Source organism: Mastomys coucha, unplaced genomic scaffold, assembly GCF_008632895.1.
Source record: "Mastomys coucha isolate ucsf_1 unplaced genomic scaffold, UCSF_Mcou_1 pScaffold13, whole genome shotgun sequence".
NCBI lineage: Eukaryota > Metazoa > Chordata > Mammalia > Rodentia > Muridae > Mastomys > Mastomys coucha.
In genome coordinates, this window is record NW_022196895.1 from 20,856,412 (window position 1) to 20,872,121 (window position 15,710).

General features: G+C 44.0%; 1 protein-coding gene across 1 annotated transcript in view; it reads left to right on the plus strand.

The window, feature by feature from the left end:
• Positions 1 to 14,673, plus strand: part of Elp2 (elongator acetyltransferase complex subunit 2) — a 35,117-nt gene extending 20,444 nt beyond the window's left edge. Inside the window, exons 14-22 of the mRNA XM_031365147.1 lie at positions 945 to 1,014; positions 1,487 to 1,579; positions 1,719 to 1,776; positions 2,268 to 2,340; positions 6,739 to 6,931; positions 8,127 to 8,248; positions 9,729 to 9,862; positions 10,425 to 10,532; positions 14,305 to 14,673. Of these exons, the coding sequence (XP_031221007.1) occupies positions 945 to 1,014; positions 1,487 to 1,579; positions 1,719 to 1,776; positions 2,268 to 2,340; positions 6,739 to 6,931; positions 8,127 to 8,248; positions 9,729 to 9,862; positions 10,425 to 10,532; positions 14,305 to 14,458 (1,005 nt within the window). The 3' untranslated portion in view covers positions 14,459 to 14,673. The remainder of the gene's footprint in view (positions 1 to 944; positions 1,015 to 1,486; positions 1,580 to 1,718; positions 1,777 to 2,267; positions 2,341 to 6,738; positions 6,932 to 8,126; positions 8,249 to 9,728; positions 9,863 to 10,424; positions 10,533 to 14,304) is intronic.
• Positions 14,674 to 15,710: the final 1,037 nt, after the last annotated feature.

Below are 15,710 nucleotides of genomic sequence, written 5' to 3' on the forward strand. Positions count from 1 at the left end.
GAGTGGGTGGGGAAGGCAAGAGTGGGGTGGGGAAGGCAGGAGGGAGCAGAGCCATGGGGAATGTGTTCAGCTTCATTTGCCAGCTCTTCCTGCCTCAGCTCTCTTCAGTTGCTGAAGGCAGTTGCTTCTGTTCTCCTTGTGCTGCCATTGCTGAGGGATCCAGACAGAGCTCTGTGGGTGTAGGGAGAGCAGGTTCAGGGACTGTCAACTTCTAGGAAATGAAGTGCGGTTTCTGGGATTCCAGGAAAGGTTTCGCTCCAGACATATACTTGGCTCTGTGTGTAGAACACAGACTTTGTCCTCATGATAAGTGCTGGGTTGCCTCTAGCTGCCCTTTCCACAGCGTATGGGATAGCACACAGCATCCCCATCCAGGTCGCAGTTCTCAGTCCTTTGGTGGTTTTAAGTTCATATCACTCATGTCTACTTCCAGAGACTGCATAAAGCTGAATTGGTAAACAACATATGGCTGTATACCATTTCTGATGGTTAGCATATGGCTCACACATGAGTGCAGGGTCTAGGCAGAGTTGCCTCTTCAGATCATATTTCACTGAGTCGTAAAAGTAGCTTTAAGTTATTTATATATATATAATAAAAATGTCATGACTATACCTTTTTGGGCTACTTCTCTGTTGTGGGGGCATCCCTTGAGGCTTTTTTTGGGGTGGGGCAGAATTCTTGGCCTTACATTTTAGCTTACTGTACAAGTTACAACCAGCAGCCCACTGCACTGTGGGGGAGGTGGGATGGTGGGCAGGATCTGTCTGTCGTAGAAAGGATTGCTTGGAGTGGCACCTGCCAGTTCAGGAGTAGGAAAAGATGGCAGCCACACACAACAGGCTGGAATTGTTCTCACATTTATGAACATGACTTTTTTGTGGTACTTGATGTATCAGTAACTTTTAGTGTCCGAAATGTGCATATTGTGCTTTTCATTCTAGGAAGACCAAGATCTTCCAGAAGGAGCCACTGTTCCTGCATTAGGGCTATCAAACAAAGCTGTCTTTCAGGGTAAGGATTTAGTTTCCAAAATTATTGAATGGCTTTAGTACTTAAAATTTACAGACTTGTATAATGTATGCCCAGTGTTCTCGTATGACCATTTTAAAGCCTCATTATTTTGTGATAACTGCTCTATTCACATGTAGCCACTGGCACAGGAGCAGTTCTTACCCAGGATTTCACAGAGCCGTCAATCACCAGTGAGATTGTGAGCATCTTGAAAGATCTGTTATATATGCAAAAAAAAAAAAAAAAAAAAAAAAATCCTTGCAAATGGCTAAGTGAAAAGAATGGACAGAATCTTTATGGAATTCATTCCTATTTCAGGAGCTGGTTTGGAAAATACTAGAGTAGAAACACATTTGCAGCATCTAGACACAGTTCTGAAATAATTATTTGGAAGGCTGCTGCTCTCTGATATGTAGCTTTGAGGCATTGTCATGGCACTTCTATTCATGGTATCTGCATTTCTCTAAACTAGAAGACATGGCCTCTCTGCCTTTTGAGGAGGATGAGCTCTTAAGCCCTGCCTTCAGATATCCCCAGGTGATCTTTCAGCCTGCTGTCCTTAATGGTAAGACATGACAAAAAGACAAGTTAATGAAATTCTTAGCATACACAGTCTACTCTGTGGCTGTGAACCTAGAGTAGAGCTATGGCTTTTACTTTGCATTTGACTCAAAATTTATTGTAGAATTAAAAATGTCTTGTAGAGCCTCCCACTGAGGATCATCTTCTGCAGAACACCTTGTGGCCCGAGGTTCAGAAACTGTAAGTTGAACTGTCTTTTTGGTGTTAGTCGTGGCTTGAGGGACCCCTCCTGACTTGACTTTGGCCTTCCCCTTCCTCCTACCTGTATTGTCTTCCTGCCCAACAGAGCTTCACAGGGGTGAGAAAACCTCATGGGGTTTTTTATTTTGTTTTTGTTTGTTTTGCATGGTTATTTATTACATCTTGTTACTTGGTTGGTGTTAACTTCCCAGTTAGAGATGTCTAGTAGAGCCTCTGTTTGTCACTTAGCTGGACGCTTTCATTTCTGTTGGCTCCCAGCAGCATGTCTCCACAGTGGTGACTGGGGCTGGTGGGCGTTCCCTTTGGAGCTTTTGCTTTTTTCTGCTTCCCAGGGTTTCCTGTATAGTTACCTAGGCAGAGTGGGATGCTCCTTTAAGGAACTCTGAGTTAGGTTGAGGGATGTTCCTTCTCACTTAGAATTTGCTTGCAGTGTAAGGGTAAAGGGCATATGCTTTCTCTTTAAATTTTAGGTATGGCCATGGCTATGAGATATTTTGTGTTGCCTGTAATAATTCAAAGACGCTACTTGCCTCTGCCTGCAAGGTAGGGTGTTTGTGGGGTATGTGTGTTTAATTTTACTTGGTCCCAGGTAATTACAGTCATTGGGCTTTTGTCAATTCAGAAGATATGGGCAGAGTCTGATGGAACGGCCCTTTTAGGTACCATTGCTTGAATCTTTTTCTTATATTTTCTTCTTGTCTTTCTTTAAAAACATATGATTACATTTTAAATCCATTTTAGAACTTATTCATTCTTAGAGTTTATCCTTGAATAGTTTGGATTTGGGAGTACTGATCCCTATGCACACACAAACAATATGCATATGATAGTCCCAGTGCACATGACTGAAGGGAATGCCCTTCGCAGCCAGGTAGATCGCCCAGGTCTTTTCCCTATAGGGATGTGCAGTGGCTGCAGCAGCACCTCCTTGGGAGAGTACAGCTTGTTGCTTTGTTGTCATTCGGGGCCTTGGAGACAGAATTGGCTGGTATGTGTGCATGTTTGTCCCCAGTCTAGGCTCCAGCCATGTGTGCGAGTGCCTTTAAGAAGCTTCAGAGCACAGTGGCCAGGTCATCACCTTTGTCTTCACCAAGTTGTGGGGTAAAGAACATGTGACTGAGGCCCTGGGCAGGGCCAGGGCCAGGCTCCCTGTCCACTGACAGGTCCATGTTGCAAAGAACTTTGACTTTCCCAAGTTTAATGCAGATGAACCTGAAGATGTAGCTGAGGTGTGGCTCATCCCTGATGGCTGTGCTGAGAGCTTGTGCTATGCTGAACCTCCCCACTCTCCAGTCACGGTCAGGAGCAAGTGCCACATCCTGTTCACTTGAAAGAAAGAGATTCCTTAGCAGCCATGCCAGGCCTAGAGCTCTGAAGAGGGTGAGGTCTTGTGAGCCTCTCCTGCCAAGTGTTATTTTTACAAAATATCTTTAAGTTAGGAAAGTCCTACTACATCTTCTGGTTTATTTGATTTTATGTGATTTTAGAGTTAGCTTGACGGTCTCTACAGTCTTGGGGGTGGCAGTGAATCTGTACGTCAGTTTGAGGAGAATTTTAACACTATCTGAATAACGCCCCTTCTTTAGACAGGTCTTTAATTTCTCTTGGGATGGCCTTTTAGAGTAATGGTAGAGTCAAAGAGAAATTGCTGTCACTGTCTAAGCTACTGCCCACCTTGTGCAGTGATGCTGCTGCCCACACAGCGTCTGGAAAGCTTGGAGGTGTTGGTGTCTTGTCTCAATACACATTTATGAGACTTACCCTTTTCCTATATATTTTGTATGGTTTTATGAGATAAGAAAATTTACTTTGTACACCAGGCTATCATTGAACTTATAGAGATCTGCCTGCCTTTACTTCCCAATTACTGTGACTAAAGGCATGAGCTACCATATCTGGCACAGTGTATGATTTTTTTTAAAAGATTTATTTATTATTATAAATAAGTACACTGTAGCTGTCTTCAGATGCACCAGAAGAGGGCGTCAGATCTCTTTACAGGCGGTTGTGAGCCACCACGTGGTTGCTGGGATTTGAACTCAGGACTTTTGGAAGAGCAGTCAGTGCTCTTATCCAATGAGCCATCTCACCAGCCCACGTTGTATGATTTTTAATCTTTTTTTTTTTTTCCATTCCTAGAACCAAACTCTATTTCTCTCTATATTGTTCAACTCACTTCAGTACAAGTTTGTTAAGAACTTATCAAGGACTGGTGCTGTGCTCAGTAGGGAAAGGCACATACCATTAGGACTGAGTCTGATCACTAGTATCCACATGGTGGAAGGAGAACCAACTCTTGCAAGTTGCCATCTGACCTCCACAAATGACTCCCTCTACCCATACCAACGCCCACAGACATGAGAAATAGATAACAGTAAAAGGCCCTTTAAAGTGATAGTACATGCCTGCAATTTCTGTACTTGGGAGGTAGAGGCAGCAAGAGCAGGAACCTAAGGTCAGCTTCAGCTCCAGCACAAGATTTGAAACCAGTTAGGGCTATCCAGGACCCTGTTTCAGAAAACCGAGAACAGCAGCAGCAGTAGCAGCAGCAGCAGCAAATCAGTGGGCTTTTCTTTGGTTTTAAGGCATGAGCAATTTGAGCCTCATGAAAATATCTCCTTCTCTACATTTTTCTTGATTAGCTTAGAAAACTGGATTTGCTCTTTTTTAACTTTTATTTGCCTGAATGTATGTCTGTATGCCATATTCATGCATGCCTGTGGAGGCCAGAGAGGGCGGTGGATCTCCTGCTTCTGGAGTTAGAAGCAGTTGTGAGCCTGTGAATTCTGGGAGCTGAATCAGAAGTGCAGCCAGTGTTCTTGACCACTGAGCCATCTCTCCAAGCCCCTCCAATAGTTTTGTAAAACTTTCATAGATCTTCTAGGTAAGACAACTGATGGAAGTGGTCTTTGTAGGAAAGGTTTTAACTTAGTTTTAAACCTTAGTCTAACTTAGTTTTAAGTAAAAACAAAGGTTTTAATTTAGTCAGTATTCAATTACTTGTGAAGAGACCAAGGCAGCCTTTAATTGGGACTGGCTTACAGTTTCAGAGGGTCAGTCCATTTTCTTCATGGTGGGAAGCATGGCAGCGAGCAGACAGACATGGTGCTGGAGAAGCAGCTTGGAATTCTGCATCTGAATCTACAGGCAGCAGGAAAGGAAAGACACTGGGACTGGCTTGGACACCTCAAAGCTCACCCCAGCAACTCACTTCCTCTAACAAGGCCACACCCCTTAAACATTTCAGTGACCAAGTATTCAAATCTATGAACCTGTGGGGGCCATCATCATTCAAAACGCCACACTATATGTGAATCCTTTAATGGCTGCTAAATAAGCCTGTTTGTTACCCAGTTAACCCTTAGGACCATTTCAGTAGCTGCAGAATCACTAGTGATTCTGGTTTTTTATTGTTGTGGTAAAACCTATGACTAAGGCAACATTGAAGGAAGCATTTATGTGGGCTTATGGTTCTAGAGGAATAAGAGTCCATCACCCACATGATGGGGAAATGTGTCAGCAGGCATCCATGGCTACAGAACAGCTAAGAGCTGAGAATTTACCTGTAGAACCACAAATAGAAAACAGAGAAGTAGGGAGAGTGTTTTTACCAGTGGCATACTTCCTCCAGCAAGGTATACTCATGTCTCCCCAAACAGTCATGAGCTGAGGACCAAGTAGTCAAATGCCCAGACTATGGGGGGACATCTCATGCAAACCACCAGATGCCATGTTTTTATTCTTTCTATTGGAAATACCTCTTTCCCAGTCTTCATGGTGTCTGTGTGTGTGTGTGTTTATCCATGCGTTCATGTGTGCCTCTGCCCTCTGTCAGTACAACAAAGTGTACCTGGATTTGTCTGCATTTTTCTTCTGTCTCACAGCGCTGTGACCAGTTCTTATAACCTTGGAACTAGCTGTTCCAGAATAAGACATTCATTCTACAAATTTTTTTTAAAGGTTTATTTATTTATTATATGTAAGTACATTGTAACTGTCTTCAGACACTCCAGAAGAGGGTGTTAGATTTGTTATGGGTGGTTGTGAGCCACCATGTGGGTGCTGGGATTTGAACTCAGGACCTTCAGAAGAGCAGTCAGTGCTCTTAACCACTGAGCCATCTCTCCAGCCCCAATTCTACAAATTTTAATATGTGTGTTTTTATTCAGTTAAAAATACTTTGCAACCTTTTGATCACCTTTAGCCTCTTGGCTACTTTTAAATGTATTATTTAGTGTTCATAAACAACATTTTTTAGGTATTTTTTTTCTATTGCTGATTTTTATTTTTGTTTCACTAAGTTTGAGACTACATTATGACTTGAATGAAATCTGGTGGTTGTAAAATCTCATGTTCAGTTGAAAAGAACGTTTGCTCTGTTTCTTTTGGATGGAGTTGTTAGTGACTATCTGTCATGGGTGCTAGTTAAGGATGGTATTAAGGTGTTTATGCTCTTTGCTGTCCTGAGTGGAGTTTGAGGTCTCTGACTATACTTAGCTATTTATCTTTGCATCTCAATTCCTTCTTTCTGTGTTTTGAAGCTCCATTGGTAGGTTTGTAAGTAAGGTGAAGTCTTCCTCGTTAGTCTATTTGTTGTTGTGGAGTGACTCTCTGTCCAGTGATACTCACTCTTTTGTTTACCAGAATAGAGACTTCTAAACTGGTCACTACACACTTAACACACACATGATTCTTGTTATAAAATGTTCAAACATTCTCATTGTGCCTGGGTCCCTAAAGGGTTATCTTTTCTAGTCCCACTTTTCTCTACCTTTTCCTAGAAATTCATCTCTGTGATTGTGTGTGACCTCCTGGGAGTTTTCTGGAGGCTTTTGTTAGAGATGTATTAAATTAGACCCACAGAGACACTACACTATTTTCAATGTGTTCCTTTGGTTTGTTTCTGCTCCCATGTGTCCCGGTCTCATCTCGGGCCTGCAGGCCACTCAGAAGGAACATGCAGCTATCATTCTTTGGAGCACGGCGTCTTGGAAGCAAGTGCAGAGTCTTGCTTTCCACACTCTGACCGTCACCCAGATGACCTTCTCTCCTGACGACAAGTTCTTACTGGCTGTTTCCAGAGATCGAACCTGGTCTTTGTGGAAGAGACAGGATGCCACCTCAGCGGAGTTCGGTAAAGCAGGCTGTGTAGTGAAGGTTATCAGTGAGGCTTGCCATCACATCCCTTTTGTCCACAGTTAGCAGCTGTGAAATGAAGAGAAAGGTAACAGGGTGGAGGGAGACAGCCTGTGACAGGCTGGGAGGGTTCAGTGCTGTCGGGCAACTGGAGAGCACTTGGCTTTATTTAAACCTTTTTCCTTTTTAAGATTTAATTGTTTATTATTGGGGAGGCACAGTCAGACACAAATCATTCCTCATAGTGATGTGAAAGGGTGATAGGTCCACAGTACAGACCACATTTCAGGTTTTGAGTCTTGATCTTCTCCTGAGCTTAGCCATGTGGCATGTGATGTGCGTTGTGGATCCACAGCTGTCCCGGTGAGAGCCACCACTTCACAGCAGACTGTGTGTAAGTGGGGACATTCAGTAGATCCATTCGTCAGGATATAACGCCACTGTACATTTGGAGCAATTGTTCTCCTTGACATCACTAGTGACTTCCTAATTTGCAGCACTTCATTTTTAAAGTTGAAGTGCTGGGACCACCAAGACATCCCCATAGGTAAAGGCACTTGCCACCAGGCCTGAGGACTAGGTTCAGTAACTGGAATGCACACATGGAAGGGAAGAGTCAAGTCCTACAAGCTGTTTATCTTCTGACAAGCACTCATGTACACATGTGGGTGTACATGCACCCACTAAATAAATTAATAAGCAAATGTTAAAAATAAACACAAAAAGAAAAGGTTGAAGTACTAGAAATGATGTAGTGTTAATTTCTTATATCTTTTTGGATCATGGATTAATAAATTTATTCTTTTTTTATAGCAGTTACGTAGTCCATATATAGGTTAGAAGTTACCTTTAAGCCTTCTGCTTATATATGATGAGAAAAATATGTCTTCCCTCCTCTCTTTGTAGTATTTTTTCCGTAATATGCAACTGGCTATTTCTGGAATACGGTTAAGTCATCCCAGACTTGTTCTAGAACCATAAATTAGCCTTTAGTTGAATGTGTAAAAGATCCTTGTTGTCAGTCACTAGAGAGTGGAGACAGCATGAGCCGTGTGCATAGTGGCTTGTGCTGAGGGGCGGGGCCTGGCCCTGCTGCAGGGAGAGTACAGTTAGGCGAAGTGGCCACTGAGGTATATTGGTGCCTGTCCTGCTTTGTGAACAGTGTATATGTATTTTGTTTTTTTAATTTTCAGATCCATTTTTTAGTCTCTTTGCATTCACCAACAAAATTACTTCTGTGCATAGTAGAATCATTTGGTCTTGTGACTGGAGTCCTGATAGCAAGTACTTCTTCACTGGAAGTCGAGACAAAAAGGTAATTCTTTTTTTCTCAACTAAAGATAAAACTTAGTATTTTTACAAATGTGAGCTAATGGTTTTGCAATTATATTTAAGAGCACACTATTCTGCCTTACTCGGGATGTTTACAGATTAGTTCATGACTTCTTCATTGTATGTGTATATTAAAAGGGTCTTTCTTTCTAAGCTTTATAAATATATTCTCTGAAACATGTAGAGAAGAACTCTTGGTCAGTTTCTGTTATCAGGTAGTCCTGTGCCAGATGAAGCCGCAGTTTGGTTCAGGGAGACCCCAGGAGAGCAAGCGGGGCTGGAGACAGCACTTCTGGTTTTCTGAGTGTTACACTCATGGGAATGAGCTTTATTTGTGGCTGTTGAGCCAGGACCTCTTCAGTGCTGGGTTTGGGTACAATACCTTGCTTGGGATTTGTTTATTTTGGTTTGGGTTTTATTTTTAACATGGTTCCTGGGAATCAAACCCAGGTCCTGGTGTTTGTGTGACAAGCCTTTAAAGACTCATCTCCCAGCTCCCATTTTTTGGTAGTGAAGGTTATGACCTCCTAATTCAGTGACGGAAGAGCAGAACATGACTGAAACTTGACAAACTCAGGAAAAGTAGGCAGCCCTCTGCGCCTGAACTCATGCTTCCCTTGTTGCCTGAGGACTGCCCATGGCTCCTGGTTGTCCCTCTGCTTCCAAGCTCTTTAAAACCTTGTCTTTTCTGAGTTTCCTTGTCCAGGGCTGGTGGAATGGGGCAGTGTTTCTTTTCATTGCCCTTCCCTTTGTGAAAACAATCTAGATAACTGGAACAGAGCAGGCTTGGGCCTGCTGCAACCATATTGAGCACGGCAGCGTGGGCCTGCCAGTATCATTCTCCCAGTCTGGCTGTTTGTTCCCTTCCTGGGGAGCACAGACCCCTGGCTGGGTGCTGAGGAAGCAGGCTCTATCTCCCTAACTCTCAGGGATATGTTGGCTAAAACAGACCAAGTGTGTTTGCTGCAGTTTCAGAAGTGTGTTCTTCCCAGAGCCTCTTCAGAATCATGCCTTTGTAGCCTTGTCTGTTTCACTTCCATCTCCATTTCTGTGTGCCAGTCAGTTACCCTCGAGCTCACAGGGAAGCCGTGTGTCTTATGCAGGATATGTTGTCAATGTTCTCTCCTCCTGATAGCCAAGTTGACTGCATAAGAATTAGGTAGTATAGAAGAGGAGACTGGCTTCCTCTCTAATATGTAGCAAGTTCTGAGGGCAGCAGCTATAGGCAGGACATGATGGGTGAGGTTTCACTGCATTGGAACCATGTTGTGTGTTACAGAACATAATAGACAACACTCCATGCCCTCTGGTACACTTCTGTATCCGAGATCTCAATCTGTGTTTGCCACACAGTGGCTTCTCTGTGCCGTACAAAAACCTCAGAGTGACCATTGTCTCCTGGCACCAGAATACAACACTAGAAACCTTGCAGAGAATGCCTCACAGTGTGATTTGTGCTCTAGGTGGTTGTCTGGGGCGAGTGTAACTCCAGCTATAACCCCATGGAGCATCCCATCCGTCCCTGCTCCTCGATCCTGGATGTGGGCAGTTCTGTGACAGCTGTCAGTGTCTGCCCTGTGCTTAGCCCGGCCCAAAGGTCAGTTTCTGTGGGACTGGTTGTTCAGTAGCATCTCACTTTGTGTTTGTTTTGGTGTGTGGACTCAGTGTTGCTGCTGCTTTCAAGGTCTTAGCTTCTTATAAGAAGTTTTAAGGGTTGGAGAGATGGCTCGGTGGTTAAGAGCACTGACTGCTCTTCCTTAGGTCCTGAGTTCAAATCCCAGCAACCACATGGTGGCTCACAGCCATCTGTAATGAGCTCTTCTGGAGTGTCTGAAGACAGCTACAGTGTACTTATATATAATAAATAAATCTTTTAAAAAAAAAGTTTTAAGTCTTAGAATTCTGTGATTGGTGGTCAGATGGGAGCAGGAGTGAAGGTTCTTGTTCTAGACCGTGCACTGCTGGGAAAACACTAGCTTGTGGGCTTTGGCAGCTCAGGACAGGTGGGCCCGCACACATCTGCAGAGAGGAGGCTGGAGACACAGCCGAGCTGGGTAGGGTGGGCAGTTGAGACACTGTGGAGAAACATTCAAGAAAAGGGAGAGAGAAGAGAAATTCATGCTAAACCAACCTCTGTCATCTCCTTGCCACGAAAACAGATACATTGTTGCAATCGGATTAGAGAGTGGGAAGATTTGTATATACACCTGGAGCAAGACCAATCAAGAAATCAATGACTGGATCAGCTGTGTAGAAACAAATCCAAGGTATTTTTTCTCTACTTTGTTTCCATTTGATTAGATAGAGACAGCGGTAGTCTTTGGTGGCAAATTTTGTGAACATTTTTACATATAGGGACAGAAATCCCTGTCCCTAGTACTTAAAACCAAGTTGTACTTCCTAAGATGACAGCTGCTGGTGGTGGGACTCAACTTTTGGTATCCTCAACTAGACCGCTGGGTTTTGTTGCACGAAATTACAGACATTGTCCATTGCCTTTCTCTTTTCCTCTTCTTCTTTCCTTTCCAAGATGGGGGTCTGAGGAACTTTTCTTTTTTTTTTTTCTTTTCTTTTTTTTTTTTTTTGAGTTTTTTTTCTTTTTTAATCAATGACCATCTTTATCCAGCTTTGGAAATCTGGACAAAGAGAAGGCTAAGAGGAGGCCTGGTCCAGTATCTAAAGGTCTCTGAGCGAGTCTGTCAAGCACATGGACCCCACATGGGCCTGTCCATCAGTTGGGCATAGCAGTTTTCCTGAGTATGAGCCAGTTCTACCTTCAGGGCAGCATCCTCCAGAGAGGAATAAAGGCCCCAGGTTGGGCCTGTTCCCAAGGCCCTCAGGACAGTCAATAAATAGGTTCTGAGCCCGGCCTTGGAGGACAGGGTGTAAAAAGAGTGGATCAGCTACCCAGGGATCCCAAAGAGGTTCTGGGAACTCTCCTGCCTGAGGAACTTTTCTATGTCCTGAGTTCTGGGATCACAGGCCTGCACGATCACACCCGTTTTTTAATGTGGTGCTTGGGACGGAACCTAGGACATCATGCATGTTAGGCAAGCATTCCACCAGCTGAGCTATACCCCTCCTAGCAGAGGCCATAATCTGCACGTTATTGTTTCTAATGCCTGAGCTTTCAGTAAGTCATTGATATCTTTCTCTGTGTGTCTCATTTTCTTGGGCTCTTCAGTCTTTGAGGTCTACACTGTTTAAACATAGTTTCAAATGCCGCCCTAATTGAAGGTGTCTTGATGCGGTGAGAGATTAGAGAGAGCAGGCCTTCCACAGCTGTTAGTGCTCACTGTAACTGCTTGTTAAAACTTGTTATTGCAGTTGAAATAAGCCCAGTCACTCATGCTGGGCTTGCTACAAAAGGAAGTAGCTGGGGCATCCCTGGACACTCCTGCTCCTGCCCTCCCTTTCTCTTTACTTCCTCCTGCCCTGTTGTACATGGTGTTCTGCCCCTAGCTTGGTGTTCAAACTTCTACCATGAATGACCCAGTGTGAAAAGCCGGTTGGCATGGGAAGATGTAGGGTCTAGGGTTTTCATTTGGTGATTATTTCCTTGTGGTTGTAATGATAGGCAGGGTTTGTAACATGAAAGTAATTCTAGATTTAATATGCTGTGTTATTTGGGTAGCTGGGATTCTAATTACTAAATTTTAGCTTTTGTTAGTAGTGCATTCAACAGAACTAAAAGCTGGACTTTCAGATTGGCTTCCTAGGGACCATGTCCTGTAATTAGCTGATGAGTCTTGTGGTGCTGGAATTTCCACCAGGTCTTAGGCATGTTAGGAAAGTACTCTACCACTGACTTACACCCCCAGCTCCCCAAATCTTTAGCTTCCCTTTTCCTTCCTTACCTCCCCTTTTCCCCCTGCTCTTTGTGTGTGTGTGCGCGCACATACATGCATGCACACATGTTCAAACATGTCCCCATCTCCTTGTACATATACAGCGGTCTGAAGAGGACAGCAGGTGTCCTTTTCTATTCCTCTCTGCCATAGTCACTTGAGATAGGGTGTCTTGTTGAATCTAGAGCTGGGCTGGTGGCCAGCAAGCCCTGGCAGTCCTCCTGTCTGCAGTCCACACAGCGCTGGGTTTATGGGTATGTGTAGCTAGTCTTGCTTTTACATGGCTCCTGGGGATGTCAACTCAGGCGGTCCTGTTTGCATGCTGGCAGGTCCCTCCATATCATTTAAATGTGTGTGTCAACATGCTAGATTTAAAAGAATAAAACAATTCCCCCCTCAGAAAACAAAACCCCCATCATTTTATGTAGATAAGTGAGTTCCAACCTTCAGAACAACCCATGGGAGAAACGCAGGATTTGATTGATAACCACTTCCAACAATTTGTGTAACAGGATGAGAACCATACCCAGTGAGTGCAGACAGTGGGGGAGGGAGGCCGGGCCTCTGCTGATGCTGCGGTCCTCATCGCTGCTTTTGGTGCTCCTCTTTCAAAACAGTGTCCTAAAGCTTGATAACTTGTGATATGAGAAAAAATAATAATGGTCTTTCTAGTGTTGCTCATTTGTATTTTGCCTTTTTAAAAGCTCAGCACCCATGTTTATAGAGCTTGCTATTCGCAGCAAATTTACTGGGGTCCAAGTGACTCAGGGCTGCTGTAATAATCAGGTTCCTCCTTGCAGAAAGATGAGCTCTCATTAAGCACTCAGTCACGGTCTGCATAACATGGAAGCATTTTCTCTAGAAATTCTCGGAAAACATCGTACACAGTAGCATGTTTCCATGGCTGTTTTTGTAAGTTATGACATCTTATGTCTCCTCTGGGGTGGACATGATTCCCTGCTCTGAAGCAGATCAGGCCTATTAGCGTGCTCTTGTATGGGGGCACCAAAGGTTCAAGGGAGCCTTAGCAGGCCCTTGATCTCTGAAATTACAAGAGGTGAACAGTTGATAGGTGGGTAGTTGCCTATCCATCTTCCATGCTCTTTTGAATAACCCCAATAAACTGTGGTTCACTGCGCTTGACTGGACTGAGTCCTGTCTGCGAACTCTGTCCTTCTATCTTGTGCACTGTAAGGGTTCATCCGCACTCAGGGCTGTTTGTTCAAGCCTCGTTCTTCAGACTTGTACCTCATTCACAACTGCTGACCCCCGGCATGTCTGAAGGTGAGATCTGTGTCCTGTGCTCTCTGTACTCTTTTTGCCTTAAAACCTACTTAGGAGTCTTGCTCTTGACTTTATTCATTTTGAGCATGTGTTTACAAGTTCCACACAGAAAGCATTGTACTTTTTCCAAGAGCTATGGCTACTCTGTTTGGTAGTGTTTGGGCCCAGCCTTTTGGGAGATCTTAGGAAACAAGAACATCTAGTACAGTTTATTACCTTGCCTGATGCCCTGACTGTGTGGTTCACCAAGGGGTGCAAATCATCTTTCTTTACCCAGTAGTTAAAAAATGTTAAAATTCATTCATCTCTTAGCAATGTCAGCAGAAGAAATTAACCTAAAATATATTGCAAAACTAAAAAAATTGAATAATCCTGAAATTATTGAATTAAATAAATTAAAACTTGAGATAAAATGTTATCTTTAAAGACTAGCTTTTAGGAAATTTTATATTTACTTATGTAAGATTGTGTTTGTATATGAGTATATGCATGCAGTAATGTGAGTGGAGGTCAGAGGCCAACTTGCAGAAATTGGGTTGTCACAGGCATTGAACTAAGGTGGACTGGCCTAGTGGAAATACCTTTACATACTTAGCTCTCTTGCTGGCCTCTGAAAGGTTCGCCTTAATAGTCAGTTGAGTCATTCTATTGATGATTAAAGCATTAGACAGAAATTTACTATTTTTTGTTCCTTTGGGCATTGTCATTGGCTAGTGAGTAAAGTATTAGTCTGTTTTGAAAGTAAATAGAGCAAGATATTTTCAATGTAGGATAAAGTTACTGGAGTACTAGCCTTCCGTCCGTGCTGTAGCCCTGCATGGGCACCCTGCTTACATCACTGTGAACTCCATGGAGTGCTCTGTAATCATGACTTGTGTTGACCTTCTGATCTCTGCCTTGGTTGCAGCCAGAGTCACAGCCTGGGTATCAGAAGGTTATGCTGGAAGAGCTGCAGCGGCAACCCTGAGCAGAGTGAAGAGGGGACGGAGTGGTTGTACTTTGCAAGCTGTGGCGAGGACCATACTGTGAAGATCTACAGGGTTAACAGATGTGCACTGTGAAGACTTGACCACACCCTGCCCTCTTGATTGTCCTAAGTGTTTGTTATGTATATAGACCCCCTTCCTTCCCTGTCTACTGTCTGAGGACGGCCATGCTGCTTTCCCTCATTATATGGGATATATATAACCACCCTGAACCTTACCCATGCTGTCAGACGCACTTGGGCCTACCTCTGTGTGCTCCCGATTAAGAACACCTTTTAATTTGTGCCCAACTTTGTTTGATTTTGCATTATGTTGAGTCTTTAGCTCTCTCTGTGCCTGCTTTGTGTTATGACCAATTGCTAGAGGGTGGGCACTTGGTAGAGAACCAGGCCATTTAGTTCAGAGTTGTCAGAGTTGAAGAGCATGGTCCTGGAGTTGGCCTGGTTCTGATGAGGGCCCTGTGGGTGGGTTGTCAGTAGTGGGGAACTCCTGTGGACTAGGAGAACACATGGTGCCACAGGAGGCAACAGAGATTGAGGGAGGGACCAGATTGGCTTAAAACGCTCTCAGGAGACCACACTCTCCTTTAAAGGCCCGATTAGCAGTCATTAGACTCTGTCTCTTAAAGGTTCCCCTAGCTGTCGATGTTACCACACTAGGCGGTGGGCTTCCAGCATGTAGACTTTTAGAGTCCACACTCAGGCCGTGTTCAAAGCACCTTTGGGATGCTTTCTTGTTATTGCCTTCTTCAGAGGCTGGAGATAGAAGAAATAACCGAGAAGCCCAGAGTGTTGGAGTTTTATTTTTACACTCCCTGTAAATAAGCACACCACACACAGTGTGCTGTCTTGACCTCTCTTCTTACTACCTGCCAAGTATTCAGAACTTGGCAGGCAGTTGCAGGCTTGAGCTGTAGCCATTCCCTTCCTTGACTTAAAGGCATTGAGAGTCTCCTTTTGAAGGGCTTCAAGTATCATTTCCAGATATAAAATAATAAATTATGGGAAGGACAGTAAGAGCCATCTGAGTTTAGATGACCGCTGATGTCATGAGAATGAAGGAAACACATCATCAGGGCAACTTCAGAAGGAAAGGATGGGCTGGAGACATTGGGATGAGGAAGGCCAGTAACAGTGGGCGTTTGGGAGAGGTGTGGGTGAATGTGAGGCTGCAAGCCTGGGACTCCACAGCCCTCCTAGACAACGGTCATCTGGCGAATTGAATGCAGAAGGGAAGAACATGAGGGTTTCCTTGGCAGGAGCAGATGCCATTGTGAAGCTGAGGTGTATTCCCAGCCCCCGGTTTATCCTTCCCCTTACCTTACTTA